This window comes from Triturus cristatus, chromosome 8 (genome assembly GCF_964204655.1).
Source record: "Triturus cristatus chromosome 8, aTriCri1.1, whole genome shotgun sequence".
NCBI lineage: Eukaryota > Metazoa > Chordata > Amphibia > Caudata > Salamandridae > Triturus > Triturus cristatus.
This window is the reverse complement of record NC_140591.1, coordinates 610,217,014-610,236,446: the sequence shown is the minus strand read 5'-3', so window position 1 is coordinate 610,236,446 and position 19,433 is coordinate 610,217,014. Positions and strand designations below refer to the sequence as shown.

The following is a 19,433-nucleotide window of genomic DNA, read 5'->3' as shown; positions in this document are numbered from 1 at the left end:
CAGGGGCTGCCTGCATGCCAGGCAGCCGTCCGCCTCAGCTCGCTCTCACTGCTCTGACTGAGAAAAGTTATGAGCGCGGAGGAGGGTCTGCATTGCCGATGAACATCCCTGCAAAGCTGCCTGAGTCACCGCTGTACTAATAACCCGACTCCGGGGCCCGGCGCTTGTCAGAGCAGACGAGCCTACGCGCCTCCATCAGAGCTGCTGTCTACTCCTGCTTCACGCTTTAAATTTATCTATGGTTTCCAGTGCAAGATGGATAGATGTGAACACTGGTTTATGCTGCTGTGCGTATGTTTAAGCGGGCAGGCTAGAGCTTTCGGTAAATAAATACTCAGTTTTAATGGACATGTGTCTTGGTTACCCAGACACTATTGTATTTGTATTTTTTAGGTCGAGCCTAGCGCAGTGCCTCTGGCTAAACACTTATAAGGTCCCAAAGGTGAGACTTATTGTCTATGCCAATGCTTGTTTCCACCTGACACTTCCCCGGTATTCTGGAGCCTTTTCCGGCCTGTTTTTAAGACCATGGCCATTGCTGGCTACTTTCTCCTGTTTCTCCTGGAAATTTCAGGAGGCACAGGGGGCTTCAGAGACAAGGAAGGAGGCAGGGTTAGTTTTAATATTTTTGCGCTGGTCTGCTTTTGGTTCCCAGCCAAGAGAAGAAATGTTTTGGTGAGATTAAGATCCAGAAACAATATACAATTTATAAAAGAGGAAGTCTTGGCTTGGTGCACTAATGTAGAATCAAGTTTGAAACAATTCTTATTCCAGCAGGAGCTGTACCGTAACACCATAGAAAACCGGGGTATCTTTCAAGGGTACAGGGCGTAGTCAACTTGCAAAGGATGGCTCTATTAGATACCACTTTGAAACTGCAGATTCCATACTGCCACAGCTTCGGGAAACGGGTAGTTTCCTTGCAGAGTTCTGCAAGTTCCTCTGCTGATGGGTAAAAGATCTAGTGTGTTTTACCATGCAGGGCTCTTGTTTCTACTTCTGGCAACAAAATGTTCACAGACGCACAAACCTAGTGGGAAATCTAGTTCTCATTATATAGGTACTCTCCTGAAGTTCCATTGGTCCCAGTCTTCTGATGCTGTCCTCGGGCACCTTCAGATGCTCATTAATTAAGTGTTCCTGCGTATGATATTAGAAACTCAAAATAGGGAAAGAGCATCCATTGTCATTTCACTGACCTTCTTTCATAATGAGGAGATGCACGTTTAATACCTCTCCGCCATTTTCTAGAAAGCCCTCAGACTGCACCAATACATTATATTTGAATGAGTTAAAGGTGGCCGGTGCATCCAACATGACCCCAGCCAATAAATTCCCATTTCACCTCTCTCAGAATTTCATCTGCAGTGCAGACTCCATTGTATGAGTGAGTATGAGAGAGTGAACTGAGTGACATTGAAGAAAACCTCATCTAAATGCCTTCCTGCTGCAAGTCTACCCTTCGCTCCATAATCATTTCAAGAAAAGTAATGTTGAACAATAGCTGGCAGACATGACAAGGTCAATGCCTGCCTTCAAGGAGGTGTTCATTAGGATCCTTATTTGTGTCTTTGTGATTACTTCTTCTCAAAGGACCTGTGAGCAGCTCTCTTCAGAGTATCAAGAATTCAAACTCAGTGAAGCTTTCCAGAATGTGTAGATTTTCTTAATTGTTTTTCATTTATTTTCTTTGTTTTTGCTTTTATATAGCTCAGACTAGACTCAGTGCAACACTCGCTGCTTTACAGAGGTGCAAATTCCACGAGATACAAAAATATACATAGGAACATTGTTAAGATACATATTTACAAATTAAACAGTAATTTGATATATCTACAATAACAAGACCTATATCAAGTGTTCGAGAAAGCAAAAGACACAATTGTTCAGCACAGAGGAGATAAAAAAAAAAGAAGCTTACTCTAGAGACTGGTTACAAGTGGCAGGAATGTTGGAATCGCAGACTTTTAATTTCTTCTTTGAAGACTTCAAAGTAGGAGTTTGTACTGATGTCAGTGAAATAGTTTCTTGCCGTGTGCGTTCTGTTCTTTTCTGAAGGATGGCTTTTAACGAAGAAGGGTAGCTGATTTTAGTAGATTAAAGTGTCTTGTGAAGGGTGCAGGCCAACATTGACATTCTCCTTGCCACATTAGTGTCTGGAGTACTAGAGTGAAAGTGGCGAGGGGAGGGGCTCTATGGGTGTCCATAGGCAAACTTGAAGTGCTTTGTGGTTCATTTTCAAAATGTTATTGCTCGAAGAGGTGTTCTACTTACGAACCAGATAGAAGTCTCTAGGTTACGCGAAGTATGTATGCAACTACTGTGGCCTCTATATCATGCTTGGCATTTTGTTAGTCTTGTAAGCATTCCTTTTGAAAGGCATTATTTTAATCAATGCAATTGGTTGTTTTTGTAGGTGGTACAGGGGAAAATGAATGCATATTTACCCATACAGTAAGAAAACATCTTCGCAAAACAAGACTTGAACTTCTCCACAAAGAATATGAGGTAACCAACATATCCGCGATGCTCACCTTGTGCACGCTTTACACTTATCTGCTTTCCTGACATGTCTACTCAGTCTGATTGGGACACGGATCAATTCGAGGAATACATATAGTCACTATTTTTTTTTTCAACTTTTCCATTTGATGTAGCCTTGCGTCCATATTTTAATTGTCCCAGGACTAAGGTTAATTTAACAAATGCAACTTATTCATCTTGTGTAGTGCATTTATCAAGGTACTTAAACAGCTGGTATTTTGGTGTTGTCATTCAAATAGTGATTAATACACCATTTGCAATACTCTAGTTGGATCGGCCAGTCCAATTGCTTAGAGCGTAGCAATAGTTATGCAGTTTGGCTGCATTTTTAGGCTCGATCGCAAGGACATGATGTACACAGTTAGAGAACATGTTTATATGCATGTATTAAGTGAGATGAAGAGTGCATATGCCAGTAGCCAATTGCCGGGCATTACCATTATTTTTTTATTTTTTATATATACATTTTTTATATAATGCTTTAATTCAAAGTGGCTTATTGAAAAAGATGAATTGGTTAAACAGATAAATGTAATGTTGAAAATGTTTGGTAAATCTGGAAAGGAAGATACATGGAGAAACAAAAGAATAGAAGAACCTAGCAAAACCAGTTCTAGTAAAGATGCGCTTAAAAATGATAAAATTAGTTGTATTGCTGGCCCTCAACATGAGAAGAGTGGAAAGTGATGGAAACTGGAGTAACTTGTAGTACCCTGTCCTGAAAGTACCCCTTCTCAAAGCCCCACCTCAGCTCAAGCGTGTCTGTCAGACAAAATCTCAGTTAAGACATGAGCCACCCCCTCCCCAAAAGAGCTGATTGCTTCACCAAGAGTGGTATCAGACAAAAGAAGATTAGAGTATATCACACTCATTCTAATAACCTTAAAATTCCTCCTCATTGAGGCGCGATACATTCACAAGCTGGCCTGTATTGTCCACAAGACCCTACATCAGTGGTTCCCAAACTTTTTGACCCATGGCTCCCTTGACCTAATTGGCAGTTGGCCGTGGCTCCCCACCATTTTTTACCGGCGCACTGGGGTGCCGCGGCGCACAGTTTGGGAACCACTGGTCTACATGGAGAATCAAGCCTAGACGTGATGAAGGATTCAGAGAGTAGCCATCACCATCATAAAACTTTATTTGCAATCACAAAGATCTTATAAAGTACATCTCAATTGCTAGAGAAAGGCTCAAGGAGCTCTGTGGTGTTACAAGAAGTTTACATGGGGTGGGCTCTGATGAACCCCAAGATGGCTCACCAGATCCCATCTACCCAGTGTTTTAAGTGTGCTGGGTCCTGCCGGTGCAGTTCTAAAAGGCAGGTGTCAGGACAATAGCTAAGTTTTACAGACACATCAGAGGAGGGCGCGCAGTAGTATATAAGTAAGCCCAGCCATATCCAAACATATTCAACCATTTGCAAACCTATCCATCATGTATCCTTCCATCTATCATTTCACTCATCCATCCATTATCCATCCATCCACCCTTTCACCCTATTCATCTGTTCACTCATCCATCCACTCTTCTACCATCCATCCATTCACTCATCCATCAAGCCATTTACCCTTTTACCCATCCAGCCATCCTTTCACTTACTCATCCATCGACCCAGTCACTCATCCTTCCACCCATCCACCCTTTCAGTCATCCATCCATCCTCCCTTTCTCTCTCCATCGACCCTTTCACTTAGCCATCCATCCACCCACCCATCCATCTACTCATTAATCCATCCATTGACCCTATCACTCATCCATCCTTTCTCTCATCCATTTATCCTTTCACTCCTTCACTCATCTATTCATCCTTTTGTCCACCTACCCTCCCTTTCACTCACCCACCCATCCATCCTTACATCCACCCTTTCACTCATCCATCCATTCACCTTTGCAGTTATCAATTCATCAATCCATCCATAATTTCACTCATCCATCCTCCCACTTACTCGCTCATCATCCACCTTTTCACTCATCCATCCACCCTTTTACCCATCCAGCAACCTTTCGACCCATACATCCAGCTGTTTACCTTTTCTCTCATCCATCCTTCCACTCACTCATCAATCCATCCATCCTCTCTCATTATCGATCTATTCAATCTTTCATTCATCAATTCACTCTTTCACTAATTCATCCAGCCATCCACCCATCCCTTCACTTACTCACTCTCTCACCTTTTCATATTAATTTTTAGCTGAGCCTTTTTGAGAAGAGGCCCATCAAGAACTTCACACTCGCTGCAGGAGCCATTCCAGGACTGGGACAGAAACCACCCAGGGCGGAGACAGGATCCACCATAGGGGGGGGACAGGAGCCATCACAGGTTTTGGGGGGGACAGGAGCCACCACATGGGGGGACGGGAGCCATCACTGGGGGGGGGCAGGAGCCATCACATGAGGGGGAACAGGATCCACCAGGGTGGGCACAGGGGTGGGCATGCAGTATTCGAGTATCATCTTGGTCTCTTCCAGGGTGGGGTAGGGCTCCTCACCCCCTCCTGGACAAGACAAAGACGACAGGCTCTCTTTCTAAAATGTTAGTTTTGCCATCCCCCACTGAAATGTACAGTACTTAAAGGAGATACTTTGTTAATTAGTGTGGGTGCGATTGTGCCATGTCTTTATTTTATTACATTATAGACTGCATGTTTGAAGAACCGAGGTTTGCTTACAATTTTGTAACAGGAATTAAGCTCTGTGGAGAGAACCACATGCTGTCTCCGTGTAATCAGGGCCGGTTCTATGATTTTCGGGGCCCTGGGCAGAAAGGGAATGTGTGAGGCCCCTCTAAATTACAGAGACATGACGCATTCAGGGTTGTTTGCATCTGAATAGATGCCCTGCGCCTGAAGCTGCAGCCCCTCCCTCTCCGTCACCTTCAAGCACCTCTTAACAGCTCATCAAGGGCTGAAGGTGTGAGGGTAGCCATCCCGCTGTGCCTCTCCAATGCTGCTGGGTATCTGAGCTCTGGTACTGCATCAAAGTCTGTTGGGAGTGTTGCGCTGCGGCCACAATCTCCCACATCCTGCGCGGCGCCCCTGGCTTTTCATCACGGCGCACCTGGGTGCCGCGGCGCACACTTTGGGAACCACTGCCCTACATGGTAATTCAGAAAGCTGTCCTCATCTCCCAACGATTCAAGATCATGCCATCTTTCAAAACATCTTGCACCCTAAGCCAGTCTTTCTCAAGAAGCGCTCCAAGCTTTTGAAACAAATACAAAAAGAACAGATGATGGACGGAATGCTGAACAAATCAAACTTTCACCCCCGTCAAAGATCTGGATTAAATCCTTTGTTTTTTGCTTACCATGCTACCCCAGTTTGAACCCAGCCAAATGCAAATCATTATTGACCCTGCACCCTATGGGAACAGTGCAGCCTGAACTGCCAAGCCAGGTACTCCCTGAACCGGAAACGAGCATCCCGGGACCGTTTTCGGGGTATCGCACCTCATCAGCCATGCTAGATTTAATCCAGTGGCACAGTGATCATGGAACCCACGTCTAGGCATACTTGTCCCTCTTAGGGCGACAAATGCAAAAAAACCAGATGATGGACGGAAAGTTGATAAAATCAAACATTTCCCTCCAGTCACAGAACTGGGTTAAATCAATCGAATATTTTCTTTTTGTGCTCACTATGCCACCCCAGTTTGGACCCAGCCATATGCAAATCAGTCTTGGCCCTGCTGCCCATGGGAACAGTCCTGCCCGAACTGCCAATCCAGAATTCGGGTTATCGCCCCTCATCAGCCTAACTGGCTTGACTCCAATGACATGGAGCGCATGGTACCAACTTCTAGGCATACCCAAAAAAAGCGATGGATTTAGCCCCAGAACTCTGTACTGGGGATGAATGTTTGTCCATCCATCAATTGTTCTTTAAGCTTCTGAAACAGCTTTCCGTCCTTTAAGAGTTAACCCCTCCCGTGCCACTCTCAAGAAAGAACTCTAAGAACTGCTCTTCCCAGACACCGTAAGTCACAAAATTGAAGCCAGCTTAGATGGCACAACACTCATGGACTGATCTTGCATAACGTCCACTACTATATCTAAAGTTTGGTGGGTACCGACCCTGTACATAACTTTCCACCCTTCGTCCATTTTGTCGAACATTCCTAACTTTACAGTAAAGACTTTCCCTCTCTGCATGCTTCCCCCACCACTAGGAACTTGGACATGCTGTAGTTTAACAAATTGTCGCCTCTTTTATTACTATCTAATTCTCTTATATAAGGGGCTGTGTTACCTGTTCGGTGTGGTTCGAACTATATGAAACAAATAAATTCCAACAGTTTTGGAGGGGTCTAGATAAAACCACAAAGCATTGAGTTCTTAACGCCAGCAAAGGGTGCACATTGTTGTGCCAACGTTTCCAGCAGCCAAAATAAATAAAATATGGCAAGCCCCAAAGATGGGAGAAATCACATAGTCACTTAGACTATCCTGGTTCGAATGCTCCCATAAGCCAGGGAGCACCATGAGGCCCCACCCATCCCCACTGTAATACAGCCTCCTGCAGTCATCGTCAGTCAGGCCACCGTTTTTGGAACAAACAATGTGGTTGAAGCAGCATGTTTACATGCTTTCACACAGTGCAAAAATTACAATGAGAGCAGTGCCGTGTGTGCTTAGCCTGCCTGCATTGCCATGCAACATCACTAAAAAGTAGGAGACTGCGTCTGCACAGCCTCATGGTTGTGCAGTTGCTGTTGGCAAAACCTCTACAGTTTTGCAACAACTACTAAGTCCAACAACTAAGCTGTATTGATAAAGATGGGTACCCAGCAGTAGCAGCTGCACCCTGCAGCCGATTTATAAGCAAATATTGAAAATTAGGCATTCTCTCTCTGGAAACAGCATGATTAGCTCAAGAAATGAGTGCCCCTCTCCCCTTATCAACTACAGCTCTACATAGATCACTGATAAAGGTGTACTAGTAACTTATATTAGAGACAAAATGGATCTTCTCTAGCTTTCAGAATATTACTTTGTGGGCTTTCGGTCCAAAATGAAACAACCTATGTAAATCTGTCCCACCAGATCACATTCAGGGCAGATGGACATGCCCAGATGAACAAAACAGGCTCTCACAGAAACCTAGTACATAAGGTAAATACTCTTTACAACCCCCACTCCCAGTTTTATCCCCATATGTGATTAAAACTGGGGTAGGGGTTGTTGATGCATGATCTATAGTGATTTGCTCTTCAGAAATGAAACTGTAAAATAGAACACATGATTTAACACTCCTGTTAATTCCTGCTGGAATTAATTGATTTAAATACTCCAACTGCTGCATTTCATTTAGGTAGCTGACAAAACATGAAAATATTTTGATCCTAAGTTGTTTTAACGGGCCTGCTAGTATTGTTAAATGGGATTCTTTCTACCCCGTACTGTCAGTGGGGCTCCACCCCACCCGCCCTTTAATTATATGGGGAATGGAGGATAGCTATCAATACTAAGTATGGATATTAGTATGTCCACTCACCAGTCTGCTCTGCTCCGACTGCCGTGTGGGGATCGGCGTTTCCCCCAAACACTGTTGCTGCCATCACAGCCGTGAGAGGAACGGCTCAGCGCTCCACTCGCCATCGGGCCACGGCGTGAGGGAAACAGCCCGCAAAGACAACAAATCCCAGCAGGCGCTGGGTGACGCTTGCTGATCGTGTCAGCGCAGCGCAGGAGGACATTCAAATACCGAGCAGCCCTCCCGCAACGCGGGACGCGCTCACCAGTCTGCTCTGCTCCGACCGCCGTGAGGGGAACGGCTTTTCCCCCAAACACTCTTGCTGCCATCCTAGCCGTGAGGGGAACGGCTCAGCGCTCCACTCGCCATTGGGCCACTCCGTGAGGGAAACAGCCCGCAAAGACCACAAATCCCAGCAGGCACTGAGTGACACTTGCTGATCGCGTCACCGCAGCGCAGTGCAGGAGGACATTCAAATACCGAGCAGCCCTCCCGCAACGCGGGACGCACGCGGACATGCCCGGGCCAAGGTCGGGCCCGTTTGTGCCCATCAGTGGCCGGAAGAGGCTGGGCTGGGCCACCCCCCTAAGTCCCTGAAGAGGTGCAGGACAGGCCCTGGAAAAGGATCCACTCACATTCGCACCAAGGTTAGTGACAAAAAGCCTTCTCGCCACTAAATGAATCCCTTCTGCAAATATGGGGAGGTGAGTCGGGGTGGAAAAGCCAAATGTAGCCCCAGTACAGCCGGCCTCCACCATTCAACAGACATCAATAGATCGGATGCTCCAGAGAGCCATTGGCGTAGTGGCAAACGAGATTGAATTAACTGAAAGGCGACTATCCCTTACACCCAACCTTGCTGCACCTCCTAGTCCACTTGATCTAACACTCCCCCCCCCCCCCCCCCCCCCCCCCCTTACTACGGACCAGGACCTCGCCCTATGTGATACAGGACACTCGGTGGAAAGTAGGTTGGACGTCTTGCACCCAGGGGGGGCCCGCCCCAAAAAATGGAAAACTAGAGCTATTGTATCTAGAAGACCTAAACAATAAGTTCCGGCCCTGGAGACTCCTGCTGCCGTAAGGGCTAATGACAATAGCCCCCTATCAAATGGAGGCCCTGAACAGCCAGCCTGGGTCACGGACATGGTTGTAGATATGCAGGTCCAAATAAGGACCATAGTGAGGGACGAATTAAAAAATGTATGGGATCGGGTTGATAAACTCTCAAAACTAGTAGAACGATGGGTGGATAGGACCGAGGTGATCTTGAGAGAAAAGGAGTCGGTCAACATATTGTCCAAACAAGACCCAGCCCCCAGCTTGCAAAAGTTAACACGCCCCCTCCTAACAAAACACCACAGCTAAATCAGGAGAAGGAGAGAAAGCAACACAGTAGCCCTAAGGAGGTGGAGAAAGAAAATATTACTCATGGGCAGGAGCTTTTACAGGGAGCACAGAAAGATGAGGCTAATGCTGGGGGGGCTGTCGGAATCTCTGAAAACTCCTCCATTGGTCCAAGGGATAGGCAAAAGAGCAGGCCACAGGAGGAATCCCTTGGAGTAGGGACAGCCCTTCCTTGCATCAATCTACCCCCAGCCTCAATTCCCTACGTAGTCCTATTAGCTGGAGTTCCTGAACTAAAGAAGGGGACTAGGGAATCCTATCTGGATCTGAGGAACAAATGTACACATTGGTTAACTAATAACAATCAGTTTTCCAATAGTGATATCAATAAAATCCTTATGATTGGTAGGGTGGGTAGGTTGGAGACCCAAAGATATCATTGGTGACTGTGTTGTCATTAACTTTAGGACTAGGGGGGATTGTAAACCATCTTCTAGATCACCACTTAGCCAGGCCTGGGAGATCGGTCAACCTATTGCCCCTAGGTTACTTTTATCCCTTTGGTCATCATCTACAACAGTACAGAGGAGCTTATTACCCGAAGTGGGCAGCGAACCAGAGCATCTAATCCCCAACACCTTTGCAGGTACAAGCAACTCCATTCTTTTTCAACATCCCAGTGAATAATAGGTTCAGCCCTCTTGAGGCAGTAGACTGACTAACGAAAGTGGTATCCAACAACCAAGATAGAGCTCAACCCAGTATGCGTACCCTACAGGTAAGAGGGACTGCCCAAATGAGCGACTATTTAACACCCTCAAAGGATACAGTTCAACCCATAGACGAGGGGAAAAGCAGTACACCAGAGGACAAACCGAATCAAGATCCTAAGGGCATACTGAATTTAGATAAACCCCTTGCCCCCACGCACCCAAGTAATCCAGTAAACATAGGTGGAAAATCCTCTCTTTCACTTAGCAATACACTTAATTTAAGCCTCAACCCAAGCTCTTTGCAAAAAAGTGTACGCATTAGATAGTATAACCATCGACCCCTCCCCCCATTCAGACCACTATAGTGCGCACCCCAAGTGTGAAAATACTTTCTTGGAACATAGCAGGATTATCATCCAAACTAAAGTACCTCGATTGGGGACTCTTCATTTAACAACACGAAATCTGTATGTTCCAAGAAACGTGGTCTAGGAATGAATTTAGTAGGCAGGGGTATGCGGTCTTTAGTATCCCAGTGATACATATGGGGAGAGGTAGACCCTCAGGAGGATTGTCCACTTGGGTTGGAGTCCATCTAGGCTGTGAAGCAAAATCTATCGAAAGTTCCTCCCGCGATATCCTTTGTGTCCTTTTAACTTTCCAGTCAAAACAAAGCATTCTGCTTATAAATCTGTACTCGCGCCCGACTTCCCGGGGCCAAGAGTCAAGCACCCTGGACCACTTTAATAGCCTCCTCCCAACCCTCCCATTAAACTGCGGAGTAATTATTGGCGGCGACTTTAACTGCCAATTTGAGCCCTTGGACGGCTTGGTGACAGGACAACTAGACGAGGAGGACCAATATTGGTCCATTCCTGAACCTAATATCTCGCCAATAAGGGTCTGGACCCTGTTAGCTCTCCAAATACAATCCCTAACACTAACATTTTCTTTAAGAGCATGTAATGGTCGCACCACATCTGATAGACCGGGGAATCACACTTTTAATAGAGCGGGTCACACCTCAATAATTGATTATATTATGCTAGACATACAGTCCTGCAAGAGACACACAATTGATGGACGGAATGCAGAACAAATCAAAACATTCACCCCCAGTCAAGAGATCTAGGTTAAATCCATCATTCTTTTGCTTACCATGCCACCCCAGTTTAGACCTGGCCATATGCAAATCAGTCTTGACCCTGTGCCTCATGGGAACAGTCCAGCCCGAACTGCCAAGCCAGGTCCTCCCTGGAACGGAAACAAGCATCCTAGGAGGGTTCTGCATTCTGTCCATCAATAGTTCTTTTTGCATTTGTCACCCCGAGTGGGACGGGTATGCTCAGACGTGAGTCCCGTGCTCTCCATGCCACTGGAATCAAGCTATCCTGGCTGAAGAGGGGTGAAACCCCGAAACCGGTCCTAGGATGCTTGTTTCCAGTCCACGGAAGACCTGGCCTGGCAGTTCGGGCTGGACTGTTCCCATGGGGCACAGGGTCAAGACTGATTTGCATATGGCTGGGTCCAAACTGGAATGGCATGGTGAGCAAAAAAACGATGGATTTAGGCCCAGATCTCTGTACTGGGGTGAATGTATGACATTGTTCTGCATTCTGTCCATCAATAGTTCTTTTTGCATTAGACATACAGTCCTGGCACAAGGTGATAGACTTTAAAATCAGTCTGCGTCATGACGGCGACCATAACTCCCTTATTCTAGAAATAGTATCACTAGGCAAAATAAAGGCACAGGCAAACCCTCAATACCAGCCCATAGTCTGATTCGGACCAACGGAAGTAGAGTACGCTGGGCCGAATTCTCCCAATCGCAAGACAAATTGGCCAAACATTACCATCAAGTTGTCCCTTATCTCCTAACTATATCCCATATATTAGAGAGTAGTGGAGCCCCCAATTTACTTTCAAAGATCTCACAAAACCACCACGACCTGGTTGATGTCATGGCCACTTTTTTCTATCAAAATAAAAAACAGAAGGGCCAAATAAGACCAAGCATAAATGGTTTAATGCCAACTGCCAAAACTGACCTAATCACTGTCATCAAAGGTAGAGATAAAACCAAAATCAAAGAATCTAGAGCAGCATACAAAAATGCCTTAACTAAAGCAAAACCGCACTGGGTAGCCCAAAAATACCGATCTGGGCCCCTTATTTGGCTACGCTGTTTAACGCCATATTAAAAGGTATGGCAATTTCCCCCACTTGGGCAGGAGGCGAAATAATACTGATTTATAAAAAGGGCTCCCCGCTCCTGCCTGCTAACTATCGCCAGATCAGTCTAATAGACGTTGGTCAGAAAATCTTTGCTCGAGTCTTATTGGGGCGTCTACAATCCTGGATGGAGGAACATAATATCTTAACCCCCCTTCAAGCTGGGTTTAGAGCTAGGACATCTACGATTGACCAATTATTCAGGCTGTAGGTGATATACTGGAAATCCGTCTCCATTGAGGGGGGTAGCCTTTATCTTGTATTTATAGATTTAAAATCTGCTTTTGACTTGGTCCCGAGTAAAAACTATGGGTAATTTTAAGAGGATGGGAGTGCCAGAATACCTGTGCGAGCAGTTAAAATGCCTTCACAAGGGTAACTATGCTCTCATTAGATATGGTAAACACGGCAAACTCTCAGCCCCTTTGCCCGTGGAGAAAGGGGTCCGACAGGGCTGTGTCCTGGCACCCACTCTCTTTTCCCTCTACATCAATGGCCTAATAGACTTCTTGAGCGCAGGAAAGAACATCGATGCCCCTAAGTTGGCGCAGCGCAAGATCCCGGCCTTGATGTTTGCCCTCGCTAAATCCCCGATGGGAATCCAGAGGACTCTTGACAACTTTAGCGACTTCTGCAAACACCGGGCCTGGAAATTAACCTGCAAAAAACCAAGTATATGGCCTTCAATGTAGGCAACTCTACCCGCCCCAACCCCTGCTTGGATGGCAGACCCCTAGAACGAGTAACCATCTTTGAATATCTGGGACTGACGCTGACTGAGAAAATGGATTGGGGTGCCAAAATAAATAAAGCAGGTCTGAAACTTACTCAAACAATGGGGGGTATCTTAAAACTATATAGGAGTTGCCCCGAAAAACACTTAGTCCAGTGATGGAAATCTATAAGGTACAGGCCAGGTTTGCTGCCCTCTACGGAGCAGAACTTTGGGGACACTGTGCATTGGGCCCGTTAATTCAAACAGAGAATTCCTTCATTAGACAGCTTTTGTGCCTCCCCACCAGTACTCCATTAACACCACTCCGCTTGGATCTTGGGGTTAGACCCATAGCGGAAGAGGTGGCCCTCAGGCCCCTTCTCTACCGGCGTCGCCTCTGGAGTACCCCAGAGCTATCTGCCTACAGGGAAGCATTAACTGATATAATGGGTATGCGAGGGTCAGGAAAGATACCGTGATTGTCCAACATTAGGAACAACTGTGGGGGCCTGGGTAGGGGCAATCTATGACATAACGCAGAAGAATCATCCCAAACAACAGCAAGAAAGACCCTGATAGAGAGCTTCAGAGAGCAAAAGCTTAATGAACTTGAAAGAGGAACTACCGCCGGCCGCTTGACGGTGGAATTTCTGGCAGTAAAAAATAGGTACATTTTAGAACTGGTGCTGGATGAAATCCAGCCACTCCTTGCAAAAAAACTTTATGTCCAGTTCAGACATGGAGTCCTCCCCTCCCGTTACGCGCCTTTACTTGCAAGTGGGAGGGGACCTCATACTGGGGCTGCCCGGCCTGATGAAACAGAATTGCACGTGTTATTTTTCTGCAAGGGTTATGGAAAGGCCAGAAAACACTGGCTAACCCAATTCTGCAGAAATTTGGGTTCAAGACTCTGCATTGAAGTGTATAGGATATTGAAATCAAACACGCAAATGCCTATTGTTTATTCCATTTCACGTTTTTTATTTAATATGTGGTGCACACGAAGGGCCATTCTTAAAAGAATGGCCCAGCAGAATCATATTGCAGGAACTGTATGAGTGACCATAATACTGCATTCTTCTGGTTACATTCCGGGTTGTGGGAGGGGCTACGTCTAATTTTATCAATTGGTTTACTGATTAATACTGTACCTAATTTTTATACTATCTCTTCACTTGTGTATATTTTATGAATTCATTGTATTTTATTGTCTGTTTTTACTGATGCTTTAATGGCATTTGACTGCCGAAATAAAGTTTTTATGATGATGATATTAGTATACAGGAATGCAGTTTGGGATATGTAGGGCCACTAGCTTTTTAATACATGGTTGATTACCAATTTCATGACTTTAAGGTGTTCTTGTTGGTCTATCTTAATGACATCCTTGCATACTTTGACAACATGCTTGAGCCTGTCTTAAAATGTGCAAACGGAGTTGCAACTTTTATGGCAGCATCCTCTCTGTTTGAAGGGATCCTGTCAGCCCGAGTTCGGGGGAGGGGGATCCATATGGCACACCACTGCTACTGGGTCTCAGCTATTTGGTTTGAGTTAATTTGCAACTGGTGTTCTGGGACCCATCCCACTGTGTGTCTGCAAATTGGGACAATATCAACCTCTTCCAACCTAGACTCTCAGTGTAGCAAGGGCGAGCAGTCACTGGCTTAATATGGGGTGCTGAAGCTCAGCACTTAGAAATCAACTATCGGACAATAACTCCAATGTCTAGCCCAGTGCTTATCTTTTCAAAGAAAGAAAGTTCTTTTAATCAGAGTTGTACTAAATACTACACTATGTAGTGTGTATCCACATTGGTTTCCGTGGATGCAATTCATCTTTGTGGTGCTATATTCGCACTGATCACTCTCTCTTAATCCTTTCATGGGTGGCCCCCTATCTGCTGGGTTCCAATTCCCTGAAAAAACATTAAATAGCGTGAATGAAATACAGGTGGAATAATTCCTTTTTCCCAGTCAAATGTGAATTCCATGTCCATCTTACCCTTTGTAGTATTGGGGTGGTACTTTCAAGTCCTCAATCGTACCATGCAGGTTCCCTTACGTGCACCTACTGCGGGGACCATGAGGCGCAACAAGTTCTCTGGGCTGGATATGAAAGTTGGGTGCAGGGGGGAACGGTATCAACAACAAGGTGTAAACCACATGTGCCGTTTCAACGCACTTGTTACTACGGATGCCTTTACCACGCAGTGTAAAGGCATATGCGTGGTAAAGGCAGCCAGCGGTCTAGCATTGGAGCGAGTAGACTGGGGTTGGGAGACTTCCCGTGGACGACAATGGAAGGAATGGTGGCGGAATTGTTTTGGGGATTTTTAGGTTGAGCTTGGGTCGGAATATTTTACAGGGCTGGGGGTGGGGTTTAGGGTGCAGGGGGGGTCGGGTATTTTTCAGGGCAGGAGGCTGGGTTTTAGGGCTCAGGGTGGGTGATCTGGGTAGTTTTTAGGTCACGCCTGACCCAGCGCATGTGCTGGTCTGGCGAGACTTTTTGTGAGGGCTGAAAGAAATGCTACCATGGCCAGCCTAGAGCTACAGTGCATGTGCGCGGGCGCGTGCTTAGGAGCAGAGGCTGGCAAACCAAGTCGTGCTCATTAAGCGCCCGTGATCACTTTCACTTTCGCTTAGGGCTGGGCGGACTTTGCGTAGCACCACTATGCAGAATTTTGAAAAAAATTGTCTAAAACGAGAGCACATCCTGAGTAGGGCTGGGCGGACTTTGCCTAGCGCAACTACGCACTATTCTGAAAAAAATTGTGGAAAACGAGCGCACAACCTGATGGACCGTGTGCCTGGGACTGGGGTCCCTCGTGCTTGGGCAGGCTCCCCGATCTCCCCGGCCTGGCTGCGTTGAGAAGCAGGGACCGGTCCCGGGCCTCCTGATTTTTGGTCAGGGCCTGGGATCCCACGTCCTGCGGCCTGCCAAGTGTCCATCTGCCCGGGACAAGAGACCCTGGTGCAGAGCCCCGGAGCCCTGCAAGGGCAGGCGGGAGCCCTACCGCTATGGCTCGGTGTGGACAGCTGGGAGATCTTTTGGTCCCGGCAGTCTGGTCGCACCTTTCCCTCTGCCATCTGGTCGCACGCAATGCTTTCCAATGGGGCGACCAGATGGCCGGGCCAGCCTGGAAGTCCCGATGAGGGCTCATTTGACTCCCGGATCCCAGTCAGGGCTCCAGGAGGTCGGGCGCATCCGCGCCTAGGATCCCCTCCGTCACTCAGAGCGCGAGGGTTACAAGAAAGGTGGGTAGCCTTCCTCCGGATTAGTAGGGGCAGGGTATGCCGGGACACCCCTCCTGGGGATGGCGGTTCTCAGGCGGGGACCAGATGGGCAAAACCCGGACGACACTTCCCCGGGGCGTCCGGTGCTCCCTCCTCCAGCCCGCGGTGAGGCAAAGTGCCCAGGACGGGCTCCATGGGTCCCCGGGCATCCGGGCCCCGGGAGCTCCACCGGGCCTCCCATGCCTGAGGAACAGCGTGGGGTCTATGAGCCCCCCAGAGGCCTGCAGCCCTGGAGCCCTGCAGCCCCGGAGCCCTGCAGCCCCGGAGCCCTGCAGCCCCGGAGCCCTGCAGCCCCGGAGCCCTGCAGCCCCGGAGCCCTGGAGCACTGCAGCCCCGGAGCCCTGCAGCCCCGGAGCCCTGCGTGGGCAGGCGGGAACTCTAGCGCGAAGGCTCAGGGTTGGACAGATGGGAGTCCTTTCAGTCCCGGCCATCTGGTCGCACCTTTCCCTCGGCCATCTGGTCGCGCGCGCAATGCTTTCCAATGGGGCGACCAGATGGCCGGGCCAGCCTGGAAGTCCTGATGAGGGCTCATTTGACTCCCGGATCCCAGTCAGGGCTCCAGGAGGTCGGGCGCATCCGCGCCTAGGATCCCCTCCGTCACTCGGAGCGCGAGGGTTACAAGAAAGGTGGGTAGCCTTCCTCCGGATTAGTAGGGGCAGGGTATGCCTGGACACCCCTCCTGGGGATGGCGGTTCTCAGGCGGGGACCAGATGGGCCAAGCCCGGACAACACTTCCCCGGGGCGTCCGGTGCTCCCTCCTCCAGCCCGCGGCGAGGCAAAGTACCCATGACGGGCTCCATGGGTCCCCCGGGTGTCCGGGCCCCGGGAGTTCCACCGGGCCTCCCATGCCTGAGGCCCAGCGTGGGGTCTACGAGCCCCCCCAGAGCCCTGCAGCCCCGGAGCCCTGCAGCCCCGGAGCCCAGCAGCCACGGAGCCCTGCGTGGGCAGGCGGGAGCCCTAGCGCGAAGGCTCAGGGTTGGACAGATGGGAGTCCTTTCAGTCCCAGCCATCTGGTTGCACCTCTCCCCTCGGCCATCTGGTCGCGCGCTCAATGCTTTCCAATGGAGCGACCAGATGGCCGGGCCAGCCTGGAAGTCCCGATGAGGGCTCATTTGACTCCCGTATCCCAGTCAGGGCTCCAGGAGGTCGGGCGCATCCGCGCCTAGGATCCCCTCCGTCACTCAGAGCGCGAGGGTTACAAGAAAGGTGGGTAGCCTTCCTCCGGATTAGTAGGGGCAGGGTATGCCGGGACAAGGGGATGGTGGTTCTCAGGCGGGGACCAGATGGGCCAAGCCTGGGCAACATCCTCCCAGGTGTCCGGGGCTCCCTCCTCCGGCCCACGGCGTGGCAAAGTGCCCAGGGACGGGCTCCACGGGTCCCGGGCAGTCCTCCCCCGGGGCGCCCGGGCCCGAGAGCTCCGTCGGTCCTCCCCGTGCCTGAGGCCCAGCCGCTGTCCCCGAGCCCCCCCCGGGAAGCAGAGCTCACCGAGCCCTTGGATCAGGCGGGAGCCCTACCGCTATGGCCCGGCTCTGGGCGGGCAGACGGGAGTCCTTTCAGTTGCCGGCCATCTGGTCGCGCGCAATGCTTTCCTAGAAGGGGGGCCAGATGGCTGGGCTGGCCTGGAAGCCCCGATGAGGGTCCATTCGCCTCCCGTATCCCAACCAGGGCTCCAGGAGGCCGTGCGCATTTGCCCCAAGGGTCCCCTCCGTCACTCGGAGCGCGCGGGTTTCAAGAAAGGGGGGTAGCCTTCCTCCGGATTACTAGGGACAGGGTACTCTGGGACCCCTCTCGGTCCTCAGCCGGCAGCTGGACGGGCCCGGATGCTGCCCTGGTTCTGTCCCGCGGCCTGCCGCGTGGCAGGGTGCCCGGGACAAGGGGTCCGGAGGGTCCGGGGAGGCTTCCCCTGCGCCTGTGGTCCTGGGAGCCCCGGCTGGGTCCACGGGCCCGGCCGTGCCCCGGGTCAGGGGCTCCGGCCCCGGGCCCCGTCCCCGACCTGCGGCACTCCCAAAGGCCCGGGACAGGGTTCCGTTGTGGCCGGGGCTCGCTCGGCTGGGTTCAGGAGCTCCGGCCGGGCCCCTGAGGGCCCCCGGGGAGGGCGGCCTCCCCGCCCCGGGCTCCGTCCTGGGTCCTGCCGTGTGGCAGGGTGCCCGGGACGGGGTCCGGAAGGCTCGGGGAGGCTTCGCCTGCGGACCTGGGGGCCCCGGCTGGGTCCTCTCCGGCCCCGGGCTCCGTCCTGCGGCACTCCCAAAGGCCCGGGACGGGGTTCCGTTGTGTCCGGGGAGCCTCCCCTCGCTCGTCTGGGTTCAGGAGTTCCATCCGGGCCCCTGGGGGCCCCGGGGAGGGCGGCCTCCCTGCCCCGGGCTCCGTCATGGGTCCTGCCACATGGCAGGGTGCCCAGAGCGGGGTCCGGAGGGCCCGGGGATGCTTCCCCTGGGCCGGAGGGCCTGGGGGCCCCAGATGGGTCCAGGGGCCCGGCCGGGCCCTGGGTGGGGGTCTCTGGCCCCGGGCCCCATCCCCCGGCACTCCCAAAGGCCCAGGACGGGGTTCCGTTGTGTCCGGGGAGCCTCCCCTCGCTCTTCTGGGTTCAGGAGTTCCGTCCGGGCCCCTGGGGGCCCGGGGGAGGGCGGCCTCCTTGCCCCGGGCTCCGTCATGGGTCCTGCCGCGTGGCAGGGTGCCCGGGGCGGGGTCCGGAGGGCCCGGGGATGCTTCCCCTGCGCCGGAGGGCCTGGGGGCCCCGGCTGGGTCCAGTGGCCCAGCCGGGCCCCGGGTCGGGGTCTCCGGGCCCCGTCCCCCGGCCCGCGGCACTCCCAAAGGCCCGGGACGGGGTTCCGTTGTGTCCGGGGAGCCTCCCCTCGCTCGTCCAGGTTCAGGAGCTCCGGCCAGGCCCCTGGGGGCCCCGGGGAGGGCGGCCTCCCGGCTCCGTCCTGGGTCCTGCCGCATGGCAGGGTGCCCGGGGCGGTGTCCGGAGGGCCCGGGGAGGCTTCGCCTGCGTGCCTGGGGCCCCGGCTGGGACCAGGGGCCCAGCCGGGTCCTGGGTCCTGCCGCGTGGCAGGGTGCCCGGGGCGGGGTCCGGAGGGCCCGGGGAGGCTTCCCCTTTCCCCTCGGC

At 50.7% G+C, this 19,433-nt stretch overlaps 1 protein-coding gene across 1 annotated transcript in view; it reads left to right on the top strand.

Annotated features, from left to right (window-relative positions):
- Nucleotides 1-19,433, top strand: part of OBI1 (ORC ubiquitin ligase 1) — a 121,247-nt gene that overhangs the window by 41,712 nt on the left and 60,102 nt on the right. The window contains exon 3 of the mRNA XM_085622078.1: nt 2,417-2,508. Within this exon, the coding sequence (XP_085478204.1) occupies nt 2,417-2,508 (92 nt within the window). The remainder of the gene's footprint in view (nt 1-2,416; nt 2,509-19,433) is intronic.